Below are 24,124 nucleotides of genomic sequence, written 5' to 3'. Positions count from 1 at the left end.
GACTTCCAAGGTATGTTTGTTAGAACATCTCTGAGTCCCATATACCTTCGTGTTTCTCTAGGACCTGTTACCCCTTCCTCAAATTGGTAGCCGGCCTGGGACATGGGAGGGGACCAAGTCTTTCAGAGACCCTTGAGTCATTGATCTTCGAGCTTACATGGATGAGATTGTCTCGACGTTGCTTTAAGAAGTCTCGATAGTCGTAAAAGAGGACTTTCGATCCTTCCACTCCTTCTGTAAGGAGGTGTCTTCCTCTAGTTCTCCTGCTTCGGGTCGAAACAACTGGGTTGAGAGAAGTCTCATGTTAATCAATGTTTTGATGATTAGCTCGCTCCTCATCAGGGATACCCATGTCAAAGGAAGGTGACCCTCCGTGTTGGGGGGTACCCAGATGATGGTTGATGTCCATAGGGGTAACAAGCTCGTGTGTTTGAGTACGCATAGTTTCGTGGAGCGTCTCAAAGAGCTTCTCATACTACTCTTGGAGGACCTCATTCTTCATTGTTATCTTGTTGTTCTGAGCTTCTAACTTATCGACTTTAGCTTGAAGATCAACCAACTTTCCTTCCTCCTTTCGTTGCCTCGCACCAGGTGCAAGAGAGGTGTGATTTTGTGTGCTGTGGCTTCCTTCGCTCCCCATGTTGGAGAGGGATGCCTGGTCAAAAAAGAGTGTACGAATGGTGGAAACTAGCTTAACAAAGCTGAAGAGAGTGGGAATAAGTGTCGTTCCCACATATAGAGCCAAATGTCGATGCACAAAATCAGTGGGGACTTTGGTACAACAAAAAATGTTAAGTTTGTGACCTTCGCTAGATTGCTCCGATCACTAGTGTGGATAAGTATGTAAATGGATAGGGACAGGGAAGCAAACACAAGATGTACGTGGTTCACCCAGATTGGCTACGTCCACGGAGTAGAGGAGTTCTCATTAATTGTGAAGGGTTTACACAAGTACATAGGTTCAAGCTCTCCTTTAGTGAGTACTAGTGAATAATTTAGAACAAATGACATTCAGAAATATTCTGGGAGAATGATCTCCTTTTATAGAAGAGAGTTTCTAGTTTATTCTGACATTGACACGTGTCGTGTTATGATTGGCTTCTGATGTTGACACGTGTCACACTATGATTGGCTTCTAATGTCGACATGTGTCGCGCTGTGATTGGCCTCCTAGTTGGAGTGAAACTCTTCTGGGTCCTTGACGATATAACTTTGACCGGTGCTCAGTAGTTTCAGGATTGGTCAAGTATGGTACAAGCAAAAGCTAAATAAATAAATTTAATTAACAGTCTTTCTCATCTATTTTTTTCATCTCCCAAGGAATTTTAATCAAGACGATCCCTTGAAAATTCAAAAAATAGAATTAATAGTCTTTCCCATTCATTTCTTTCATCTCCCAGGCACGAGACTCGGTTATGAACGGCGCATGAATTTCAAAAATATTAATCACATCGGCTTCCGCGGCCATCACCCTGCAACCTTTATGCATGTGCAAATCACATCGGCTTCAAACGTTCGCACGAATTTCAAAAATATTAATCAAGATGATCCTACTAAATTTAACAAAAAAAAGGTAAATAAATAAATTTAATTAACAGTCGTTCTCATCTATTTATTTCATCTCCCATGGAATATTAATCAAGACGATCCCTTGAAAATTCAAAAAATAGAATTAATAGTCTTTCCCATTCCTTTCTTTCATCTCCCAAGCACAAGACTCGGTTATGAAGGATGCGCGCCACAAATACACTCCTAAAAATACGCAAAAAAAAAAAATCATGAAAAGAAAAAAAAAAGATTGGGGGGATGCAACACGAGGACTTCCCTGGAGGTCACCCAACCTAGTACTACTCTTGCCCAAACTCGCTTAACTTCGGAGTTCTGATGGGATCCGGTGCATGTGAGTTGGTATGATCGCATCCGTTAATCTATGACTTGTAATTGTACATAATCGTTTCCTTGGCCATCACCCCGTAACCTTTATGCATGTGCAAATCACATCGCCTCCAAATGTTCACACGAATTTCAAAAATATTAATCGAGACGATCCTTCTAAATTTAAGAAAAAAAAGGTAAATAAATAAATTTAATTCACAGTCTTTCTCATCTATTTATTTCATCTCCCAAGGAATGTTAAACAAGACGATCCCTCGAAAATTCAAAAAATAGAATGAATAGTCTTTCCCATTCCTTTCTTTAATCTCCCAAGCAAGAGAATCGGTTATGAACGACATGCACCACAAATACGCAGCTAAAAATACGCAAAAATAAAAAATAAAAAATAAAAAATAAAAAATCATGAAAAGAAAAAAGAAAAAAGGCTGGGGGTATGCAACACGAGGACTTCCCAGGAGGTCACCCATCCTAGTACTACTTTCGTCCAAACTTGCTTAACTTCGAAGTTCGGATGGGATCCGCTGCATGTGAGTTGGTATCATCGCATCCTTTATTCTATGACTTGTAATTGTACATAATCATTTCCTTGGCCATCACCCTGTAACCTTTATGCATGTGCAAATCACATCGGCTTCAAACATTCGCACGAATTTTAAAAATATTAATCAAGACAATCCTTCTAAATTTAACAAACAAAAAGTAAATAAATAAATTTAATTAACAGTCTTTGTCATCTATTTATTTCATCTCCCAAAGAATATTAATCAAGAAGATCCCTCGAAAATTAAAAAAATAGAATTAATTCCCATTCATTTCTTTCATCTCCCAAGCACGAGACTCGATTATGGACGACGCGCGCCACAAATACGCCGCTAAAAACACGCAAAACTAAAAAATAAAAAACAAAAAATCACGAAAAGAAAAAAGAAAAACGGCTGGGGGGATGCAACACGAGGACTTCCCAGGAGGTCACCCATCCTAGTACTACTCTCGCCCACACAAGCTTAACTTTGGAGTTCTAATTGGATCCGTTGCGTGTGAGTTGGTATGATCGCATCGATTAGTCTATGACTTGTAATTGTACATAATTGTTTCCTTGGCCATCACCCTGTAACCTTTATGCATCCGCAAATCACATCAGCTTCAAACGTTCGCACGAATTTCAAAAATATTAATCAAGACGATCCTTCTAAATTTAACAAAAAAAAAAGTAAATAAACAAATTTAATTAACAGTCTGTCTCATATATTTATTTCATCTCCCGAGGAATATTAATCAAGACGATCCCTCGAAAATTAAAAAAAATAGAATTAATAGTCTTTCCCCTTCTTTTCTTTCATCTACCAAGCACGAGACTCGGTTATGAACGATGCGCGCCACAAATACGCCGCTAAAAACACGCAAAAAATAAAAAATAAAAATCATGAAAAGAAAAAAGAAAAAAGGCTGGGGGGATGCAACACGAGGACTTCCCGGGAGGTCACCCAACCAAGTACTAGTCTTGTCCAAACTCGCATGATCGCATCCAGTGCATGTGAGTTCGTATGATCGCATCCATTAGTTGGTATGATCGCATCCGTTAGTCTACGACTTGTAATTGTATATAATCGTTTCCTTGGCCATCACCCTGTAACCTTGATGCATGTGCAAATCACATCGGCTTCAAACGTTCGCAATAATTTCAAAAATATTAATCGAGACGATCCTTCTAAATTTAAGAAAAACAAAGGTAAATAAATAAACAAATTTAATTAACAGTCTTTCTCATCTATTTATGTGACAGCCCATCCCTAATTTTAAGAATTTTTAAAGTTTTAATAAAGGATTTTACAAAAATGCCCTTTGAGGCACGTGCATTATTCGAGGTTAATCGTTGTGTCGTGCCACCTAAGATTTATTTTCTTGACATATCCTCGTAGTACTCGTCGCTACGGACGCGTGGGTGCAGACGGTTCGTGATTTGGAGTCACAGTTAAAGTTTTACGGAATTCTAACCTGAGAAGTACTTCTACTTTGGTTAATATATTCATATATATATTTATGTGTTATTATTTTATTAGTTGTTATTAGAATTTGGGAAAGAAGAAAGAGGGCAGTCGGGAAGAAAGAAGAAAGGAAAAAATGGGATTGGGCAAGACAGCCTAATCTGAAAGAAGAAGGAGGGGACGAATCAGGAGAAGAGAGAAGGAGAGGATGGCCAATCGGAACAGAGGAAAGGAGGAAAGGAGAGAGGGCGAGAAGCGGAGGAGAGAAGATCAGAAACGGGTTTTCCCCCAACCCGTTTACCCGCGCACCCATCTCTATTTTTCCGACAATTTTCACCCGTTTTTCCGGTGAATTGCTTCAAGAAACTTCATGGGAAACCCTCCAAGACCTTCCCTCTACCCATTCCATCTCAAAATTAAAGAGATTTGGCTTTGAAAATGGAGAAAACCGCAAGGAAAGGTGCGGCGGCTTTGGCTTCGAATCACCCAATCCCGAAGCAATTTCTTCCAATTGTCACCACCCATAGCTTCCTCTCGAGGCCTAGAACCAAGCCCAAGCATCGGAGTTGATTTGAGGACGAATTGGAACTCACCCAATTCTAGGGTCCGCACGGATTTTGGTGAAATTGAAGTGTTTCCAAGCCAAATTGACCTTGGCCTCAGGTATAAAGTTTACTCTACTCATTGAGATCTTCAATTCTGTATTTTTTGAGAATTTTTTGAAATAGTTGGATTTTCCGGCTAGCCGGGGCGGCCGACCGCCACCCGCGGCGGCGCATGGCCAATGGCCCGCCAATGTCATTCTTAGCATGTGTTTAAGGTTCTAGGTTCAGTTTTGATAATTGATGGACGTAAATTGAGTAATTGAACCTAAGTTCGTTTCGATTCGTGGTTAGGTGAAAATGTGAATTTACGATCCAATCGTCGGATCGTCACCAAACTTTGATACATTGTAATACGTAATATTTGAGGATTATAGGAACTTACGGATCGGGAATCCGATTTACAGATCTTTCGGAATTGTAGTTGTAAGTTCATAATATAGAATGTTAACTACACTTGGTTTTGACAATTGACGGAGATCCGACCGTTTGATGGTAAGGAAATTTTAGGATCTTGTCCTAGAGGTATATTGTGGACCTCTGGAAGTTATGGATTTGAAATCTGAGTTGCAGATCTTCCGGATCGAACTACGTAGTGACGTGTTTTATATAAGTTAGATATTCTATCGATATGATTTCTGAGGTTGGACTTGATTATTGTTCTAGGCGCCGATCGTCATGACGCCTTGATGTATGGTGCTAGGGAGTTGTTGGGCGAAGTCCAGGTGAGTGGGCAGTATTTCTGTTTATACCTATATACTATCGATTTTCCAGAAATTGAGTTTAAATGAAAGTATGTTTTAAAATGCCATGCATGCATATTATGAGATATATGAATTGATAATTGATGCATATATATATGTGAATTAGTGTTGTGGACGCACAGGTGAGTATTAGGTGAGTTTTATGTTATTCATGTGAATCATTGATGATATGAATTGTGTTGAGAGCTCATAACCTGCCCCCCTGGTGTTAGTGCTTATATTATTCACCGCACCGCACGCTCACCTTGGATCCAAGTAGGTGCATGTCGTACAGACCATGAGAGGGTTCTGACATGCTAGTCGTACAGACCACTAGAAGTGGTTCCGACTGGTAGGTGACCTTAGATTATGTGCACAGATGATTGATGAGAGAAGCACTAGAGCGTATTATTACACCATTCTTGTCGTACATACTACTTCAGGTAGTTCCGACTTATGTGCAGAGTAGCGCCGTACAGGTCACCGTGGTGACTCCGGTTGGATTGGATATTGAGCTATAGAATTAACCGTACAGGACCAACTGCAGGGTCTCCGGTTGATTCCTTATTTCACCTGTTATATTGATGCATCCATATTCTGTTTTTGACATTATGACATGGCATACTTTTTGGTTTTGATAAAGATTGATGATTTGAGATATTTGAAGGTATATGCTATTATGTTATTTTTTGGGAAATTATACAAGTTTTGCAGCGAGGGGTTAGAAATGTTTTAAATGAAATGTTTTCAAAAAACTTTGTTTTACTGACCCATTCAACTTTGTTTTGCACCCCTCCAGGTTCAAGTTAGCAGAGCTTTGGTGGCCACGAGGAATCCAACGGTGTTCTGAAAAAATTCACAAAAGTAGGACTCACCCTCGGGTGTTTCATCTTAGTAATTGTATCTTTAAAGCTTCCGAACTGTGTAAATGGTCAAGTCACTCTCACGTGACGGCCAACATGCCCTCCTTCGGGACGGGGTGTGTCCATTTATTTCATCTCCCAACGAATATTAATCAAGACGATCCTTCGACAATTCAAAAAATAGAATTAATAGTCTTTCCCATTCCTTTCGTTCATCTCCCAAGCATGAGACTCGGTTATGAACGACGCAAGCACAAATACGCTGCTAAAAATACGCAAAAATAAAAAATAAAAAATAAAAAATCATGAAATGAAAAAAGAAAAAAGGCTGGGGGATTGCAACACGAGCACTTCCTGGGAGGTCACCCATCCTAGTACTACTCTCGCCCAAACTCGCATAACTTCGGAATTGTGATGAGATCCGGTGCATGTGAGTTGGTATCATCACATCCGTTAGTCTATGACTTGTAATTGTACATAATCGTTTCCTTGGCCATCACCCTATAACCTTTTATGCATGTACATAATCGATCCTTCTAAATTTAACAAAAAAAAAGTAAATAAATAAATTTAATTAACAGTCTTTCTCATCTATTTATTTCATCTCCCAAGGAATATTAATCAAGATGATCCCTCGAAAATTCAAAAAACAGAATTAATTCCCATTCCTTTCTTTCATCTCCCAAGCACGAGACTCGATTATGAACTACGCGTGCCACAAATACGCCACTAAAAATACGCAAAAAATAAAATAAAAAATAAAAAAGAAAAAAGGCTGGGGGGAAGCAACACAAGGACTTCCCGGGAGGTCACCCATCCTAGTGCTACTCTCGCCCAAACTCGCTTAACTTTGGAGGTCTGATGGGATTCGATCCATCTGAGTTAGTATGATCACATCTACTAGTCTATGACTTGTAATTGTACATAATCGTTTCCTTGGTCATCACCCTGTAACCTTTATGCATGTGCAAATCACATCGGCTTCAAAAGTTCCCACGAATTTCAAAAATATTAATCAAGACGATCCTTCTAAATTTAACAAAAAAAAGTAAATAAATAAATTTAATTAACAGTCTGTCTCATCTATTTATTTCATCTACCAAGGAATATTAATCAAGACGATCCCTCGAAAATTAAAAAAATAGAATTAATAGTCTATCCCATTCCTTTCTTTGATCTCCCAAGCACGAGACTCGGCTATGAACGACGCACGCTGCCGTTAAAAATACGCAAAAAATAAAAAATCATGAAAAGAAAAAAAGAAAAAAAGGTTGGGGGAATGCAACACGAGGACTTCCAGGGAGGTCACCCATCCTAGTACGACTCTCGCCCAAACTTGCTTAACTTCGGAGTTCTGATGGGATCCGGTGCATGTGAGTTGGTAAGATCACATCTGTTAGTCTATGATTTGTAATTGTACATAATCGTTTCCTTGGCCATCACCCTGTAACCGTTATGCATGTGCCAATCACATCGGCTTCAAACGTTCGCCCGAATTTCAAAAATATTAATCAAGACGATCCTTCTAAATTTAACAAACAAAAAAAGAAAATAAATAACTTTAAATAACAGTCTGTCACATCTATTTATTTCATCTCCCAAGGAATATTAATCAAGACAATCCCTTGAAAATTCAAAAAATAGAATTAATAGTCTATCCCATTCCTTTCTTTCATCTCCCAAGCACGAGACTCGGTTATGAACGACGCACGCCACAAATACGCCGCTAAAAATACGCAAAAAATAAAAAATAAAAAATCATGAAAAGAAAAAAGAAAAAAGGCTAGGGGGATGCTACAGGTGGACTTCCTGGGAGGTCACCCATCCTAGTACTACTTTCGCCCAAACACGCTTAACCTAGGAGTTCTGATGGGATCCGGTGCATGTGAGTTGGTAAGATCGCATCTGTTAGTCTATCACTTGTAATTGTACATAATCATTTCCTTGGCCATTACCCTGTAACCTTTATGCATGTGCAAATCACATCGGCTTCAAACGTTCGCATGAATTTCAAAAATATTAAACAAGACGATCCTTCTAAATTTAACAAAAAAAAAGTAAATAAATAAATTTAATAAACATTCTTTCTCATCTATTTATTTAATCTCCCAACGAATATTAATCAAGATGATCCCTCGAAAATTAAAAAAATAGAATTAATAGTCTTTCCCAATCTTTTCTTTCATCTACCAAGCACGAGACTCGGTTATGAACGACGCGCGCCACAAATACGCCGCTAAAAATACGCAAAAAATAAAAAAGAAAAATCATGAAAAGGAAAAAGAAAAAAGGTTGGGGGGATGCAACACGAGGACTTCCTAGGAGGTCACCCAACCTAGTACTACTATCGCCCAAACTCGCTGAACTTCGGAGTTCTGATCGGATCTGATGCATGTGAGTTGGTATGATCGCATCCGTTAGTCTATGATTTGTAATTGTACATAATCGTTTCCTTGGCCATCACCTTGTAACCTTTATGTATGTGCAAATCACATCAGCTTCAAACTTTCGCACGAATTTCAAAAATATTACTAGTCTTTCCCATTCTATTCTTTCATCTACCAAGCACGAGACTCGGTTATGAACGACGCGCGCCACAAATACGCCGCTAAAAAGATGCACAAAAAAAAACATGAAAAGAAAAAAGAAAAAAGGCTGGGGGGGATGCAACACGAGGACTTCCCGGGAGGTCACCCATCCTAGTACTACTCTCGCCCAAACTCGCTTAACTTTGGAGTTCAGATGGGATCCGGTGCGTGTGAGTTGGTATGATCGCTTGACTTGTAATTGTACATAATCGTTTCCTTGGCCATCACCTTGTAACCTTTATGAATGTGCAAATCACATCGGCTTCAAACTCTCACACGAATTTCAAAAATTTTAATCAAGACGATCCTTCTAAATTTAACAAAAAAAAGTAAATAAATAAATTTAATTAACAATCTTTCTCATCTATTTATTTCATCTCTCAAGGAATATTAATTAAGACGATCCCTCGAAAATTCAAAAAATAGAATTAATAGTCTTTCCCATTCTATTCTTTCATCTCCCAAGCACGAGACTCGGTTATGAATGACGCGCGCCACAAATACGCCGCTAAAAAGACGCAAAAATAAAATAAAAAAGAAAAAATCATGAAAAGAAAAAAGAAAAAAAGGTTGGGGGATGAACAGGAGGACTTCCCAGGAGGTCACCCATCCAAGTACTACTCTCCCCCAAGCTCGCTTAACTTCAGAGTTCTGATAGGATTCGGTGCATATGAGTTGGTATGATCGCATCCATCAGTCTATGACATGTAATTGTACATAATCGTTTCCTTGGACATCACCCTGTAACCTTTGTGCATGTGCAAATCACATCGGCTTCAAACGTTCGCACGAATTTCAAAAATATTAATCAAGATGATCCTTCTAAATTTAACAAAAAAAAGGTAAATAAATAAATTTAATTAACAACCTTTCTCATCTATTTATTTCATCTCTCAAGGAATATTAATTAAGACGATCCCTCGAAAATTCAAAAAATAGAATTAATAGTCTTTCCCATTCTTTTCTTTCATCTCCCAAGCACGAGACTCGGTTATGAACGACGCGCGCCACAAATACGCCGCTAAAAAAATGCAAAAATAAAATAAAAAAGAAAAAACCATGAAAAGAAAAAAGAAAAAAGGGTTGGGGGATGCAACAGGAGGACTTCCCTGGAGGTCACCCATCGTAGTACTACTCTCGCCCAAACTCTCTTAACTTCAGAGTTCTGATGGGATTCGGTGCATGTGAGTTGGTATGATTGCATCTTTTAGTCTATGACTTTTAATTGTCCATAATCGTTTCCTTGGCCATCACCTTGTAACCTTTATGAATGTGCAAATCACATCGGCTTCAAACTTTCGCACGAATTTCAAAAATATTAATGAAGACGATCCTTCTAAATTTAACAAAAAAAAAGTAAATAAATAAATTTAATTAACATTCTTTCTCATCTATTTATTTCATCTCCCAAGGAATATTAATCAAGACGATCCCTCGAAAATTCAAAAAATAGAATTAATAGTGTTTCCCATTCTTTTCTTTATCTCCCAAGGACGAGACTCGGTTATGAACGACGCGCGCCACAAATACGCCGCTAAAAATACGCAAAAAAAAAATCATGAAAAGAAAAAAGAAAAAAGGCTGGGTGGATGCAACACGAGGACTTCCTGGGACGTCACCCATCCTAGTACTACTCTCGCCTAAACTCGCTTAAATTCGGAGTTCAGATGGGATCCGGTGCATGTGAGTTGGTATGAACGCAACCGTTAGTCTATGACTTTTAGTTGTCCATAATCGTTTCCTTGGCCATCACCCTGTAACCTTTATGAATGTGCAAATCACATCGGCTTCAAACTTTCACACGAATTTCAAAAATATTAATCAATACGATCCTTCTAAATTTAGCAAAAAAAAAGTAAATAAATAAATTTAATTAACAGTCTTTCTCATCTATTTTTTTCATCTATCAAGGAATATTAATCAAGACGATCCCTCGAAAATTCAAAAAATAGAATTAATAGTCTTTCCCATTCTTTTCTTTATCTCCCAAGGACGAGACTCGGTTATGAACGACGCGCGTCACAAATACGCCGCTAAAAATACGCAAAAAAAAATATCATGAAAAGAAAAAAGAAAAAAGGCTAGGGGGATGCAACACAAGGACTTCCTGGGAGGTCACCCTTCCTAGTACTACTCTCACCCAAACTCGCTTAACTTCAGAGTTCAGATGGGATTCGGTGCATGTGAGTTGGTATGATCGCATACGTTAGTCTATGACTTGTAATCATCCATAATCGTTTCCTTGGCCATCACCTGTAATCTTTATGCATGTGCAAATCACATCGGCTTCAAACGTTCGCACGAATGTCAAAAATATTAAACAAGACGATCCTTTTAAATTTCACAAAAAAAAAGTAAATAAATAAATTTAATTAATAGTCTTTCTCATCTATTTATTTCATCTCCCAAGGAATATGAAGCAAGATGATCCCTCGAAAATTAAAAAAATAGAATTAATAGTCTTTCCCATTCTTTTCTTTCATCTACCAAGCACGAGACTCGGTTATGAACGACGCGCGCCACAAATACGCCGCTAAAAATATGCAAAAAAAAAAATCATGAAAAGAAAAAAGAAAAAAGGTTGGGGGGATGCAACACGAGGACTTCCCGGGAGGTCACCCATCCTAGTACTACTGTTGCCCAAACTCGCTTAACTTCAGAGTTCAGATGGGATCCGGTGCTTGTTAGTTGGTATGATCGAATCCGTTAGTTTATGACTTGTAATTGTCCATAATCGTTTCCTTGGCCATCACCTTGTAACCTTTATGAATGTGCAAATCACATCGGCTTCAAACTTTCGCACGAATTTCAAAAATATTAATCAATACGGTCCTTCGAAATTTAACAAAAAAAAAGTAAATAAATAAATTTAATTAACAGTCTTTGTCATCTATTTAGTTCATCTCTCAAGGAATATTAATCAAGACGATCCCTCGAAAATTAAAAAAATAGAATTAATCGTCTTTCCCATTCTTTTCTTTCATCTCCCAAGCACGAGACTCGGTTATGAACGACGCGCGCCACAATTACGCCGCTAAAAATACACAAAAATGAAAATTAAAAAAAAAAAAATCATGGAAAGAAAAAAGAAAACAGGCTGGGGGAATGCAACACGAGGACTTCCCAAGAGGTCATCCATCCTAGTACTGCTCTCGCCCAAACTCGGTTAAATTCGGAGTTCTGATGAGATCCGGTGCATGTGAGTTGGTGTGATCGCATTTTTTAGTCTATGACTTGTAATTGTACATAATCGCTTCCTTGGCCATCACCCTGTAACCTTTATGCATGTGCAAATCACATCGGCTTCAAGCGTTCGCACGAATTTCAAAAATATTAATCAAGACGATCCTTCTAAATTTAACAAAAAAAAAAAAAGTAAATACATAAATTTAATTAACTATCTCTTTCATCTCCCAGGGCCCGTCTATGATTATTTAATTATACCAATTGTCGCGCGTAACTTTACTTTTTGTAGTGAATTTGCGCTATTACTTATAAGGCACTTGTAGAAGCTTGAGTTGGTCAATGTGGGATTATGTTCTCTTTTGTTTCAAATTCTTATAATACCCATCGTTTATATACAATAATGGAGCCACCAAATTCCAAAGGAAGCTTATGCCCTACCGATATCCCGATGAGGGACATATAAAACTTTGTCCCTCACCGATGTGGGACAACTCTCAATACACCCTTGCTTTTAGCCGTTTGGCTTCACACGAAGACAATCCGCTTTGATACCATGATGAAATCTGATTGATTGTTCTTATTATTAATTCTCTTCCATACGGGCATATATATACACATCTATTCTGTGTAGTCCAAGGAATAGTAATACAAGTGTTTATCCTAAACTAGGAAGGAATCCCTTTAAACTAGGAAACCAAATTACATTCCAATACCTATTATCCTATGATTCACGCCAACATTTGGGACATCGATTGTACTGTTCAAGGAGGCGGCACCACAGGTAAGCCTAAGTTTGTTGCTACGCAATTTATTATGTATATGTCACTTTATTTTAGTTTATATGTTTAACTTTTTCCTTGATATTGACTTGTTTGAGATCCACTTCAACGGTTGGTTCCCTCTGGTATATGAATTTGCAATTCTATTGCTTTATATGCCAGAAAACCACTACGTGTACCTACACTGCTACTCTCATGGAAAACAATTTTTTGTCCAGTTCCGTACGTTAGTAAAGCTTTTCCTCCCCGCTCTCATTAAGTCAAATGAATACTAGTGGCCTTTTCTTACTAGGCTATTTGTGGTTAGATTTCCGTTTCACATCAGATAATTAAACTGGAAGAGAGCAGAGGAAAAGTGGAGAAAATCGGATCCAAAATCCTGACAGAATTACATACGAATTGATTGTAGATTTTAAAGATTGTTTTATGCTATTTTTTAGGCTAGCTCTTCTTCCTATATAGTAGTTGGGTACAAAGATACTGCTACATTGTGCACATTGTTACTGTTAACATTGAAACCCTTTTTTAAAGAACAATGTTTAATATGTTCATTATGTTCATTCTTTGCCTATATGTATTTGTCTGTGTTAAATATGGAACATCAAAAAGGTATTTTGTCCAGGTCAAGTTGGAGCAATTCAATTAGGAGTGAGCAGGGCTTTGCAAAATTGGGAACCCGACTTGCGTCCTGCACTAAAAGAACGTAAATATTTCTCCTCCCCCTTTGTCCGCTGCTTATTTCTGTTTTATAGGGAGAAACTGATCTTAACCTTGCAAGATTGTCGATTGTACTGATTTGTTTTCTTTTACACGATTTTGTATAGCTACGTTTTCTTTGCTTGCTAACCCAGCAATTCATTTGTCTTTCTAGCTGGTTTCTTGACAACGGACTCGCGTGTGGTGGAAAGGAATAAACCTGGAAAAGCAAAGGCAAGGAAGAGCTTCCAATGGGTCAAGCGTTAATAAATTGCTCCGAGCTTGGTTTTCTGCGCAGTTTTGTTTTGGAATATCAAGTATAATTTACTGCAATTGCTTACTAAGATCCAGCCATATGCCCTTGCATGGCATTAGTAGTGTAGCTTTGTTGTAGATCATGAGTGCTACAAGAATTTTGTAGATTCTGTGATTGGAGAAAACATTTGGAGCTATTCGATTTGTTTCTGATGCTTTCTTTTTCCCATGGTTTATTATGTTTTCTTATTTATTTTGTACATTTGGAATGTCGCTGGAAGAAACTTAAGCAATATTGTGAAAGGTTGAAATGATGAAGATACAAATCAATTCCAAATTATGTGAAAACATAGCTCGTTTGATCTTTTTCCAGGCATAAACAAATTAAGAATGCTATCGAACACAACAGTTTTGATGACGTGCGGACGAATGTTGATGTGGGATTATGTAAGATCAGAGTACTTAAGTATGTTGTGGGCATTGGATCGGATTGTTAATTCATAAAATTCAAGGGTTTTGAGGTGATTAGAAGAGATTAGACATGAAAGAAACGTACGTATCCCTTTTGATCCTTCCATTTTGTGGGCATTGTTAGGGATAAGCTTCTTAACGAGTAATCTAACTTCTAATCTTGAGGTTGGACAAAATTTCTTCAACATACCTTGAATCCAGTGCGCAATTCGATCCAATCTTAGGCGCCAAGCGAGTCCTCAGTGTGCCTACATGTCTAGAATGAGTTAAGTACGGATTGTTTTATTTCTTATTTTGAGCAGATATTTCTACACTGGAAAGCTGAGCGTAAGAGCGATATATCCAGTTTTAGGATTATTTTTGCTAGAGCTAATAACTGGTAGATCAGCAATAGTAAGAGATGTAGCACCTGACCTTCCCACTTATGTCAACGGGCGGCTTCTAAATTTGAGAGAATGGAAATTGAGAGCATAGTGGATTCAATAAAACAGGGGCGGCACAACAACTTTTCCGCTTGAAAAGCTACAGAAACCGCCACAACATGTGTGCCTTCGACATCAATCCAAACGTCGGATATAATGTTCGTCTATAGCGAATTGAAGGAATGTTTTAAAATTACAAACTCCGAAGAGCATCGATACTAGTTCATTGTTCATGTAAAGTTGAATTCTCAAAGACAGTGGGACATCAAATTCTCAAAGGCATACCACTACCTATAACAAAAAACATGTTTTCAGATTGTTACCAAATGAGGGGCTGCACCCGAGGTTATGAATTCGACTTTCCCATCCCCATTATTGCTTGCATCGAAACAAAAATAATGCGTATAATTGTTAGAAGGGGAACTTGATATAGGTCCAATTTTTGTAAGCAATTATTAGATATAGTCCAGTTTTACTTAATTATTATGTTAGATCCAGTGATTCATTGTCCACATCATCTTAATTGTAGGATTAGTTTTAAACAACATTATCTGTTCTTCCAAATAATTACTCTCGTACAGCCAGTCTCTTGTGCATGGTCTTCTACTTCCTCTATTCCATCTTTTTCTTCCTCCTCCACAAAATCACTTCTTTCTTCCATGAATTGTGAACTCTTATGATTCTCGTTTATGCATATATAATTGCAGGCTCTCACAATTAATTTCTTCTTCAGTTTTTTGGTATGTATTAAGTAGAATAAATTTGCTTTATAGGTATAAAGTATTTGTCTTCCTAAGAGTAGGTATACATAAAATTGAATGTATCTGGAAAATCAAATCCTAAATGCCCCATGTTGAACAAAAAAAAAATAATAATAATAATATATAAAGCAAAACACATATATCTCCCTACAGAAGAGGAAGAAACGTGAGCAAAAAAAAAACTCCTCATTTTTCTGCAAAACGTGGGGGGGTTGCAGTTGTGGAAGATTGCTACACAGATAATGGGAGAAGTTAAGGGAAAGTGGAGGCCTCTACTCCCCCACGTAAAAACTCCAGAGCCTTCCAACCATGCCTATAAATAATAGTTGCAGTGCAAGAGGAAACAAGAGGAGAGAAAACGGAAACGGGGTAGAGTGACAAGAAAACGTTGCAGAAACTGAGAAGCACAAGAGGAAGGAAATCGACAAAAAAAAAAGACAGGCAGCAAAAGAAAGCGAAAAGGAATAGCAACAAGAAGCCAAATATAAAGAAGAAAGATTAAAAAGGTATTTTTCATTCTCTTAATGGATTCATGATTTTTATTAGAGAGGTTGTTGTCGTCTTTTGCAGAAAAAAAAGGGGGAGGTTTTCTTTTTTTTCTTGTTTGACTGAAGCAAAGAAGATGTTGGTGGGAACATGCACCACCAACAAATCGCACCGACCCCCCCAAACCTGTCCTCGTTTCTTCTTCTTCTCCACCAACGGAGACATTTGCTGTCTTCTTCGCCAATAGCCGCAAAGAAACCATCGTCTCTGCCACCAACAGCGGCCATGCAGTGATTTCTATGCCCAGCAAGTTCGTCCGTGCCGCTGCCGTCAATCCCATGAATTTCTTCGGGGTGGTTTAAACCATCCCGTGAAGTTCCAATCAAATCTAAGTGCTCCGTGCCGTTGTAGTTAGTCCCATGAATTTCTTCGGAGTGGTCTAAACCACCCCGTGAAGTTCCAATCAAACCTGAAAGCTCTATGAGAGTCCCGACGCCATGCTTTGTCTTCTCAAAGTTGAAGATGTCGAACACTGCAGCAACAAACACGGACATGGAAAAGCAACAAGAAGCATGGACCGGCGGCAACGAAATCAGCCTAAGTCTTCCTGCGTTACAAAGTGTGCCAGAATGACGTCGACTTCAAGCACCAGCGGGAATAAAGATTGCTCTCAGGTCACTAACGGAAGAGAGAACACAAAGGGTTCCTCAGGCATCTAGAAGGTTTGCAAAGGAAAAGTAAGTAAAATTGACAAATGCTACAAAACAAAAGAGCATTTCACCTGCGATGAAGAATCGGATACTTAACCCACGATCAAGTTCTCAGGTTTTGTTTGTTCTACAAAGAGCAAAGCTTGGATATTAAATCCCACAACGGCAAAACTCAGGTCATTAACCTCCATGAACGTTTCGTAAGTGTTAAATCCCGCAAAGTATTTGGGTACAAAACTCATGTAGTTCTTGGATGCTAAATTCGTCTCAAACTCAGTTTGGTCTCTTCTCACAGCTACTGATCACAGTAGGCAATCCAACAAAAACATGAGAGATGAAAAATAGCAATGGTGCTCTAGTACCTGGTAAAGTTGGCGAGCTATTAAGTGACTTTGCATGCATTGATCACTAGTTTGTGCCAAATAAAAGCAGAGTAGATAAAGGAAAGTGTGGACAAAAAGTAAGTTACAAGTGGGAAAAACACACCCCATGTTATTCACGTGGTTCATTCATTCGTAAATATTAACGAACTACGCCGGTTTGATTCTGTTAAGGATACGTAGGCAGTCTAATATCAAGTTTTAGACGCAACCGTGAAGTCGAAACGAATCCCTGGTTTATATAAACTAAATTCACTCCTACCATCAAATACCAAAATGGCACGAAGCCAAAGAAAAGTTTCAAAGGGCCCGAAGCTGTATCAAAATTTCAAATGGCATGAAGCCATATCAAATTTTCAAATGCTCCTCGCCCGCATGAGCTAAAACTGCACAAGGCATCAAATCCAAATAAATACCAAATCCATGAACTACGAGTGATTTGATCCCTCAAGAGGGTACGTAGGCAATCTAGGGTTCAACCTATGTGCAGTCACAAAATCAAACAAACATCAAATTCCTCAAGTTACATTTTTATTCGAATTGGAATCAAAGGGTATTTCTTTCCCAAAAGAAAGATTGTAATTAATAGGCGTGTAGCCTAGAATGGGTCGAACTCGAATTAATAAAACCCTCTTCGGAAAACTGAATGAGGGTGAAATTGTGTCGAGTGAATTATTTGTTTACATATTATGTACAATTTTTGCTCAACACCCCACTAAAGGAATAAACCCTCCATCCCCAGCACTCAAAGTCACCAAACTGTTGCTCCACTTTAATCTGCGCCTTCCACCAATTCAGGTAAACAAAAGTCTATTTCATTTTTTGGGGACAGAAGGGAGAATATTAAACAAATTAAGATGGCATCATATTTAAAGATCCCTAAACACCAAGGTACAAACATAGAAACTAAGACAAGCTTTGAATCAAATGGATATATACAAACTCTGGCCATACGAGGAAGGATTGGGTGCGCCTGAATTATACACAAGGAGAATTGGAGATACATAAATCATTTCACCAAAACAGGTAGATAAAAATAAATAAATTGATTCCACCCACAGAGGTAGAATGAAAACCCCTTTCCATCCACAAAGGTGGACAAAAACAAATAACTTACGTACCTCTATCACATGTTTTATTTTTTTTTAAATTTTTTTATCTACCTCTCACAATTGTTTTACTTTTATTTTTGATAAACTTATCATATTTGTTGTACATGTTGCTGTCCTATTAGATTAGGAATGTGATTGTGTAAATCCTACTGTATCTAGAGATATCGTGGAATATTCTCTAGACTTACATATTATCCTATTAGAGCTGTAATCCTAATAAGGATTTAACCTTCTCTGCTACTATAAATAAGGCATAATGGGGTGATATAACACACACCTCACAATTACACATCTCTCTCTTTCTCTTTGTGCTACACCTCTCTCTCTATGGCCTCCATAATTGTTCAGTAAATTATGCCTACAACACGTTATCAGCACACTCTTGACGCTGCGCTAAAGAAGTTTGATCTTCAATCAAGGGAATATTACGTTTTAATCATTCTTTTTATGATTAATTTATTATTTTATTGAATTGATCTACATGGTATTGATTCAATTTAATTTTTTTTTGTTGAACACGATACAACGCATTGGAGATGCAATTCTGACTTTTCGAAAATGATCTTCTACAATTTAATTTTTCATCATTATGTTGTGGACATAGACCTTTATTGTTACTTCAATCTGCTTTGTGAACATCATCTTTACCGTTCATTGGTAGGTGGCTCTCACGTTCTTGAGATCAAAGGGCATGCCTTTGTAACAGTAGGTGCCTCTCTCGATCATCAACACAGTCTTTTCCTTGTTAGGCGGGTGCATGACAATCTGATTGTAGCTTGAGTATGCAGCTGAGTAGCTGTTTCCCGAATGTCAAGCCCACCAATGGGCCAATTCAGGGAATTGGATAAAGGTCTTTAAGGAACGACATTGGATAACCATGTTGAGTGCACCACTTTCGCAATGAACCCGACCTATGATAGGTTGTTTATCTTTGTTCCATCATCATCACCCGTTCCAGAGCGAAATGTCACCTATTCTGGATCACTGGTTTAACAGCGGGGTCAAAGTGCATCTTGTGTGGATCACTGGTTTAACAGCGGGGTCAAAGTGCATCTTGTGGAAAGTTATCTCAGGATCGATGTCGGACATGTCAGAGGGTGACCAAGCATAGACATCACATTTTTCCAAGGCTTCTCGGGATGAGTCCATTCTAACCGTCTTCCCGGGCTGTTGTGGAAAGTTATCATATGGCTTGTACCTTGGCTGAAAAGGCTTCAATTTACCTTTGGGCTTGGTGATGGGCTTCGGGCAAATCTTCTTTAATTTGGCACCCTTGGGCTTTCCTTTATCTAAATCCAATGTTCAAATATTAAACCAAACAGTGCCCCCTTTAATCATTGTTGAGTCTGCAAATCGAGGTGTTAATAATGATTAACCCAAATACCTTAGCTAACCACTCACTATATAATCCTCACTTAAACTCCTCGGCCAAATACCTTAGCAATTTCAAACCTTCGAATTTCCAGAACTCTCAGTATTCTTAGAACCTTTCCAGTGCATTCTTGCTTTCTCAGGTCTTACTCCTTAGTATCAATTTTCTCCACATTTTTCTTCAACTATACTCAATGGCACCCAAAGTTGCTCGAACTCAATCTCCCTGTGAATCTGGCAAAGGCATTTCCACTATGCGTCGTTTACTCAACGGCCTTCATCACCCTCAGGTAAGCCTGCATACTAAACTGTTCTTCGAGGAGGGAGGAGTTCACTCATTAGGACTTGTATAGACTTCTCAGGTCCCTGTAGTTATAGAAAACAACATGCCCAATGAGAAATGGCATACCCCCAACCCATTTCAGGCCGAGTCAGGCATCTCTTCCTCCAAATGGTCAAACCATCGTCGTGGTTTTCCTCTGATGAATGATGAAGCTTGGGTGCAGTGGGTAAACGAGCTCAAACCCATCTTCAAACAAAAATGGATGAACAATGATATCTACGAGCTGATAGTGCTCTCGAAGACTACTATTATTGCTACGCTCGAGCTATTAACAACTGTACTCCTTTTCTGGAACTCGAGCACCAACACCTTTGACTTTAGGATGGACCCCATGTCCCTGACCATCCTCAACATGGCCCAAATCTTCGGTCTAAGTCTTTCAGGTAGAGTTGTGGATGTCACCTACGACTAGGCACCCTTTTCTCGTACAACCACTAAGAGCTCGGGCAGTTCTGCCCCCATTTTTTAAATGGAGCATAACTCCTCAACCTTTAAGAGCTATTGGACCTCATTTACAGGCTTCATCCTATTTGCCAAGAAAGAATTTGGCCCCTCTTCCTCCAACGCCAACAGAGACCAAGAGCATATGTACTTTTCTGCTGTATTGGCTTAACAAGCATGTCTTCCCCAATAAATCCAAAGGAGTGATGGTAGAATGGATCCCTCTAGTAGAAGCTCTTCACAACTTTGACGATGTAGCCACGAGCCATTTCCTTCTCTCTCATCTCTACCATATTCTCTTCAAGATGACTCGGGGAGAACCATTTGAAACCAACCTCAATGGGCCAATTTGGATGGTCCAATTATGGTTGCAATGGTATTTCCTCGAGCTTCGGGTGGCCAATCTCGAATTCCCTGAAGGAGTGGCCTCTGCCCAAATATTTGCTAAGGCCTCTCCCACCAATCATTCCACATTTTACTGCCTTTACTTTTTTAGAGTCTGCAGGACTCGGGCAGACTTTGAGTGGGGAGCATCAGTTTTAAGAAGATACATTTGGTTTTCTGATCAAGTCTTTCAAGACGCTTTTGGAGAAGACGCCAGCACCTTCTTCTGAGAGAAATTCATCAGCTGCATTCAAACTAGGGATCTAGCCTGGGAAGTCAGGAATGACCACTACAAGCGCGGGCTAGAAGTTTATCACCTAAACTTCTGCAGTAGGCAGTTAGGCTTTAGGCAAGCCATTTCAATCCTTTTATTTGACTCAGTACATTATGGCACCTCATACCGTCTTTAATCTCCTCAAGAAGTTATTTTTCGAGCTACCCAACACGGTCTTGAGGTCATGAGCAAGGTTGCTCGAAAGCTTGTAGCTCTCAACTTTAAATGTACCTCAATTTTCTCTTCTTGGTGGAAAACAAAGTGGACCAAGAAATATGAAAGGGACCTATGCGAAGCCCATGACTGCCTCTTCAAACAACTCTCCATCAAGTCTTATCCCAGCTCGGGCGAGCTAGAAAACTGGAAAGAGAAGATTCACCACAAGAACCCGCTCATTCTAATAGGTATTTATTATCTTCTTTAACTTGTACTTATAATATTTATGATTATGCCTTCTTATGCTCCCTTACTTGCTTCTTTCCAAATTTGTAGCTCAAGGTAATATTGAAGCAATAAATGTCGTGCTAGAGGAAAAGGATGCAAATGCCTTTATCCTTTAAGAGGCTGTGGTTGAAGTAGAAAGATAAAGCGCTAGGGAAGGTGGTGATATCTCTGAACTATTTGAGGACTCTGAGGGTGAGGGAAAGATTGTAGCGGAGCCTTGGGCAACTCGGAGAACTCGGGCAGCAATGGTATAGACTTCAGAGTTTGAGCCCGAAAAAAGACCTCGAGCTCAACTCTCTATACCTGGTCCACGGGCAAACCCTACTAAGAAAAAAACCAGAGCCCAAACTTCCACATCCTCTAAGTCTTCCACTTCAATAGCTGAGGTGGGTAGGAAGAAACATAAAGCTTCCAGTAAGTGAATCTTATTTCTACCTCTTTTCTTACTTGATTTTCATGTTCAGAGCTAAAAACTCCATTTTCTTCAATTCTAGGACCTCAAGCAACCAATAAGCTTACCATTGTTTCAAATGATGATCCTCGAAGGATCGAGATGTATCAAAAGGCCAAGGATTTGCAAGATTCCACCCTTGAAGCACTAGAGGTATGACCCACATCTCAATTTACTCCTCTGAGTTTTCCCTTTTCTTCTTTTCTCCCATTTTCTCAACTCTTTGGCCGATTAGTTGAAACAGGCCATAAAAGAAGAAAGGATCTCTCTGCCCAAGGCCTCTTCTTCTCCAGCCCGAACAGTACAAGTTTCCCCTCCTTGGGCTAAGTCTTCAAAGGTATATATTTTTTTCACACTTTACGCTTGCATTTTCACCTAATTTAGAGATTTAACACTCTACTTTTGCCTTTATAGGCTAAGGTTGGAGCAGCTGCATCCTCTATTGGGCAAAACTCCCCTCTCTTGGTGGTGACTCCAACTTCATAGTTTGATCATTCCACTGGAAAGAGATGTTGCACTTCGTGGAGGATGACAATAATCCAGTAAGTACCTTATCTTGATATTTTTATGCTTAAAGCCATCTTCCTCTTTTATACTTATTTTCCTTTTACTTTTTTTAGTCTTCCCCCATGCAAGAGTCTCATTCACCAACAATGACCACATTTAGGGAGCCTGTAGTCCCTGAAATTCTTGTGGTCTCAGAGGCAACTAGCCCAAGGGTTTCTCGAGCAGCTTCTCCTGATGTAGTTGTTGCTCCCGAAGCACCCATCTTTCAACCTCAGGTTCTACCTTAGATATATTATTATTTAAACTTTTGCTATCTGATTTCTGCAAACCATATTACTAACATTTGTCTTTTCTTTGGACATTTCTAGGCCTCTGTTGAAGATTCGGGCAACAATTCTTCCCCTCAAGCAAGTGAGAAAGCTCATCCTCAGCCATCAAAGGACAAAACTCCTTATTCACCTTCCTCCAAAGTTCTAGGCTCAAATCAGGTATGTTGACTTCTCTCGTCTTGCCTTCCTTTATTTTGAATTATAAACTATTTTCTTAACTTATCACTCTTGGTTGTAACAAGACTCTGGAGAAGGTTCGGGCAAATCTCCACCACTCTTGGTGCATAAGAGAGATCTTCCTTGGCCTCCCCTAGCTTCTGGGGTCATAAAGATCCCCATCCCTCAGGTAAAGAAGAAAGTTAAGGCTACTGCCGCTTCCATTCCTAACCTTGCTCCTAAGATCCTTCATTCCCTACCAATTGGGGCTGCCCCTCCTGTTACCGCTGAAGGTGTTGGAGAAATGCTCCCACATCTATCATTTACTTCTTTAGCAACAACATTGCCCGAGCTTGTTAAGAAGTTCGGGCAAATCAAGACCAAGCTACAATCTCCATCTTCTTCATCTAAGTCTTCTCTCCTTAAAAATGCTCGTCAAATCTTTAAAGATTAGATAAAGAGGGATTTCACTACTTCCTTCAGTCTCAAGATTCTTAATGACGCTGAAAAGGCTCTCATCGAGCTTTACAAGGCTCAGTTACTGTTAAAGGCTCAATATGAGTCATTTCTCAGTTTCTTTGAGAATCTACGGGCGCTTAGGGACCAGCATCAGAAGGCGGAGCGGGTGTCCAATAGGGTAAAATGTTTCCAAGAAAAACATACGAAGACCTCAACCACTCTCCAATAGTTGGTGGAAGAAGGATCAGTGATGGAAGATAGGATTACAGTGGTTAATTCCGAGATCCAGAGGTTGGAAGAGCAGCTTTCTTCACTCAAGGCCAAGAAGATGAGCCTAACCAATCATCTTTCCAAGAAAGTAGACTATATGGAGAAGATCTCTCAAGAAGTAGAGAACTCACATAACTAACTTGCCAATAGCAACATGTATTTAGGAGAACCAGGCAAAATCTTTACTATTATGCGGACTTATTTTTCTAGAATATGTGCCTTAGCTGAGGATGCAATGTTGTTAGGGTAGGATCTTTGTAATCATTTATATGAAATGAAATGAATCTCTTCTTTATCTTTTCTTGTCTTGTTTCTCCTCGAGCTCTAACTGCAGTATCCTAACTTCAACCCTTCTCCACTCACTTAGATCTCCTCAATATAACAATCTCTTGCATCCAATAAAGTTGGATGAAATTTCTTTAAAAACTTAGCATTAACTGGATGCTTTTGCAAGTTCCCCTCCAAATCTGCCAAGTAATATCTTCCCTTACCAAGTAGGGCTCCACTTTCCAAAGCCTATCACTTGAGCTCTTAAGGGTTGAATTGCCTTCCATACTAATTCTTTTCCTTGAAGGTTTTCAATTTCACCTTTTTATTATATGTCAGGGTAACAACTCTTTTTCCTTCTTGAATTTAATTTAGAGCTTCAATTCAGGCTACATCAAGATCTTCAACTCCTTGACACATAGCCTGAATATATTTTTCACTGTGCAATTCGAACTAGTTTTGAATCCTAACATAACTCACATTAATCTCCATG

The 24,124-nt window shown here is 39.0% G+C and overlaps 1 protein-coding gene, 8 non-coding genes and 7 pseudogenes across 9 annotated transcripts; all 16 read right to left on the bottom strand.

The window, feature by feature from the left end:
- Positions 1–1,803: 1,803 nt before the first annotated feature.
- Positions 1,804–1,922, bottom strand: LOC126620460 (5S ribosomal RNA). The gene has a single exon (XR_007622497.1). It is a non-coding gene; the product is annotated as a 5S ribosomal RNA (ribosomal RNA).
- Positions 1,923–2,326: 404 nt separating this feature from the next.
- Positions 2,327–2,445, bottom strand: LOC126620486 (5S ribosomal RNA). The gene has a single exon (XR_007622521.1). It is a non-coding gene; the product is annotated as a 5S ribosomal RNA (ribosomal RNA).
- A 391-nt stretch (positions 2,446–2,836) lies between these two features.
- LOC126620492 (5S ribosomal RNA) lies at positions 2,837–2,955 on the bottom strand (annotated as a pseudogene).
- Positions 2,956–6,422: 3,467 nt separating this feature from the next.
- LOC126620494 (5S ribosomal RNA) lies at positions 6,423–6,541 on the bottom strand (annotated as a pseudogene).
- Positions 6,542–6,869: 328 nt separating this feature from the next.
- LOC126620497 (5S ribosomal RNA) lies at positions 6,870–6,988 on the bottom strand (annotated as a pseudogene).
- A 377-nt stretch (positions 6,989–7,365) lies between these two features.
- On the bottom strand, positions 7,366–7,484 carry LOC126620478 (5S ribosomal RNA). The gene has a single exon (XR_007622514.1). It is a non-coding gene; the product is annotated as a 5S ribosomal RNA (ribosomal RNA).
- A 393-nt stretch (positions 7,485–7,877) lies between these two features.
- Positions 7,878–7,996, bottom strand: LOC126620496 (5S ribosomal RNA; annotated as a pseudogene).
- Positions 7,997–8,386: 390 nt separating this feature from the next.
- LOC126620490 (5S ribosomal RNA) lies at positions 8,387–8,505 on the bottom strand (annotated as a pseudogene).
- Positions 8,506–8,750: 245 nt separating this feature from the next.
- LOC126620475 (5S ribosomal RNA) lies at positions 8,751–8,869 on the bottom strand. The gene has a single exon (XR_007622511.1). It is a non-coding gene; the product is annotated as a 5S ribosomal RNA (ribosomal RNA).
- A 382-nt stretch (positions 8,870–9,251) lies between these two features.
- Positions 9,252–9,369, bottom strand: LOC126620493 (5S ribosomal RNA; annotated as a pseudogene).
- Positions 9,370–9,764: 395 nt separating this feature from the next.
- LOC126620484 (5S ribosomal RNA) lies at positions 9,765–9,883 on the bottom strand. The gene has a single exon (XR_007622519.1). It is a non-coding gene; the product is annotated as a 5S ribosomal RNA (ribosomal RNA).
- A 380-nt stretch (positions 9,884–10,263) lies between these two features.
- Positions 10,264–10,382, bottom strand: LOC126620491 (5S ribosomal RNA; annotated as a pseudogene).
- A 381-nt stretch (positions 10,383–10,763) lies between these two features.
- On the bottom strand, positions 10,764–10,882 carry LOC126620485 (5S ribosomal RNA). The gene has a single exon (XR_007622520.1). It is a non-coding gene; the product is annotated as a 5S ribosomal RNA (ribosomal RNA).
- Positions 10,883–11,263: 381 nt separating this feature from the next.
- On the bottom strand, positions 11,264–11,382 carry LOC126620488 (5S ribosomal RNA). Its single transcript, XR_007622522.1, has one exon. It is a non-coding gene; the product is annotated as a 5S ribosomal RNA (ribosomal RNA).
- Positions 11,383–11,779: 397 nt separating this feature from the next.
- Positions 11,780–11,898, bottom strand: LOC126620480 (5S ribosomal RNA). The gene has a single exon (XR_007622516.1). It is a non-coding gene; the product is annotated as a 5S ribosomal RNA (ribosomal RNA).
- Positions 11,899–14,751: 2,853 nt separating this feature from the next.
- Positions 14,752–16,287, bottom strand: LOC126618105 (uncharacterized). The gene is made up of 2 exons (XM_050286201.1): positions 15,897–16,287; positions 14,752–14,777 (listed from the first exon to the last, which is right to left on the bottom strand). The coding sequence occupies exons 1-2, from the start codon at positions 16,285–16,287 to the stop codon at positions 14,752–14,754; spliced, it is 417 nt and encodes a 138-aa protein (XP_050142158.1).
- Positions 16,288–24,124: the final 7,837 nt, after the last annotated feature.

The sequence above is a fragment of the Malus sylvestris genome, chromosome 4 (assembly GCF_916048215.2).
Source record: "Malus sylvestris chromosome 4, drMalSylv7.2, whole genome shotgun sequence".
Lineage (NCBI taxonomy): Eukaryota > Viridiplantae > Streptophyta > Magnoliopsida > Rosales > Rosaceae > Malus > Malus sylvestris.
The sequence above is the reverse complement of the archived record's forward strand: the minus strand, read 5'-3'. Positions and strand labels throughout refer to the sequence as shown.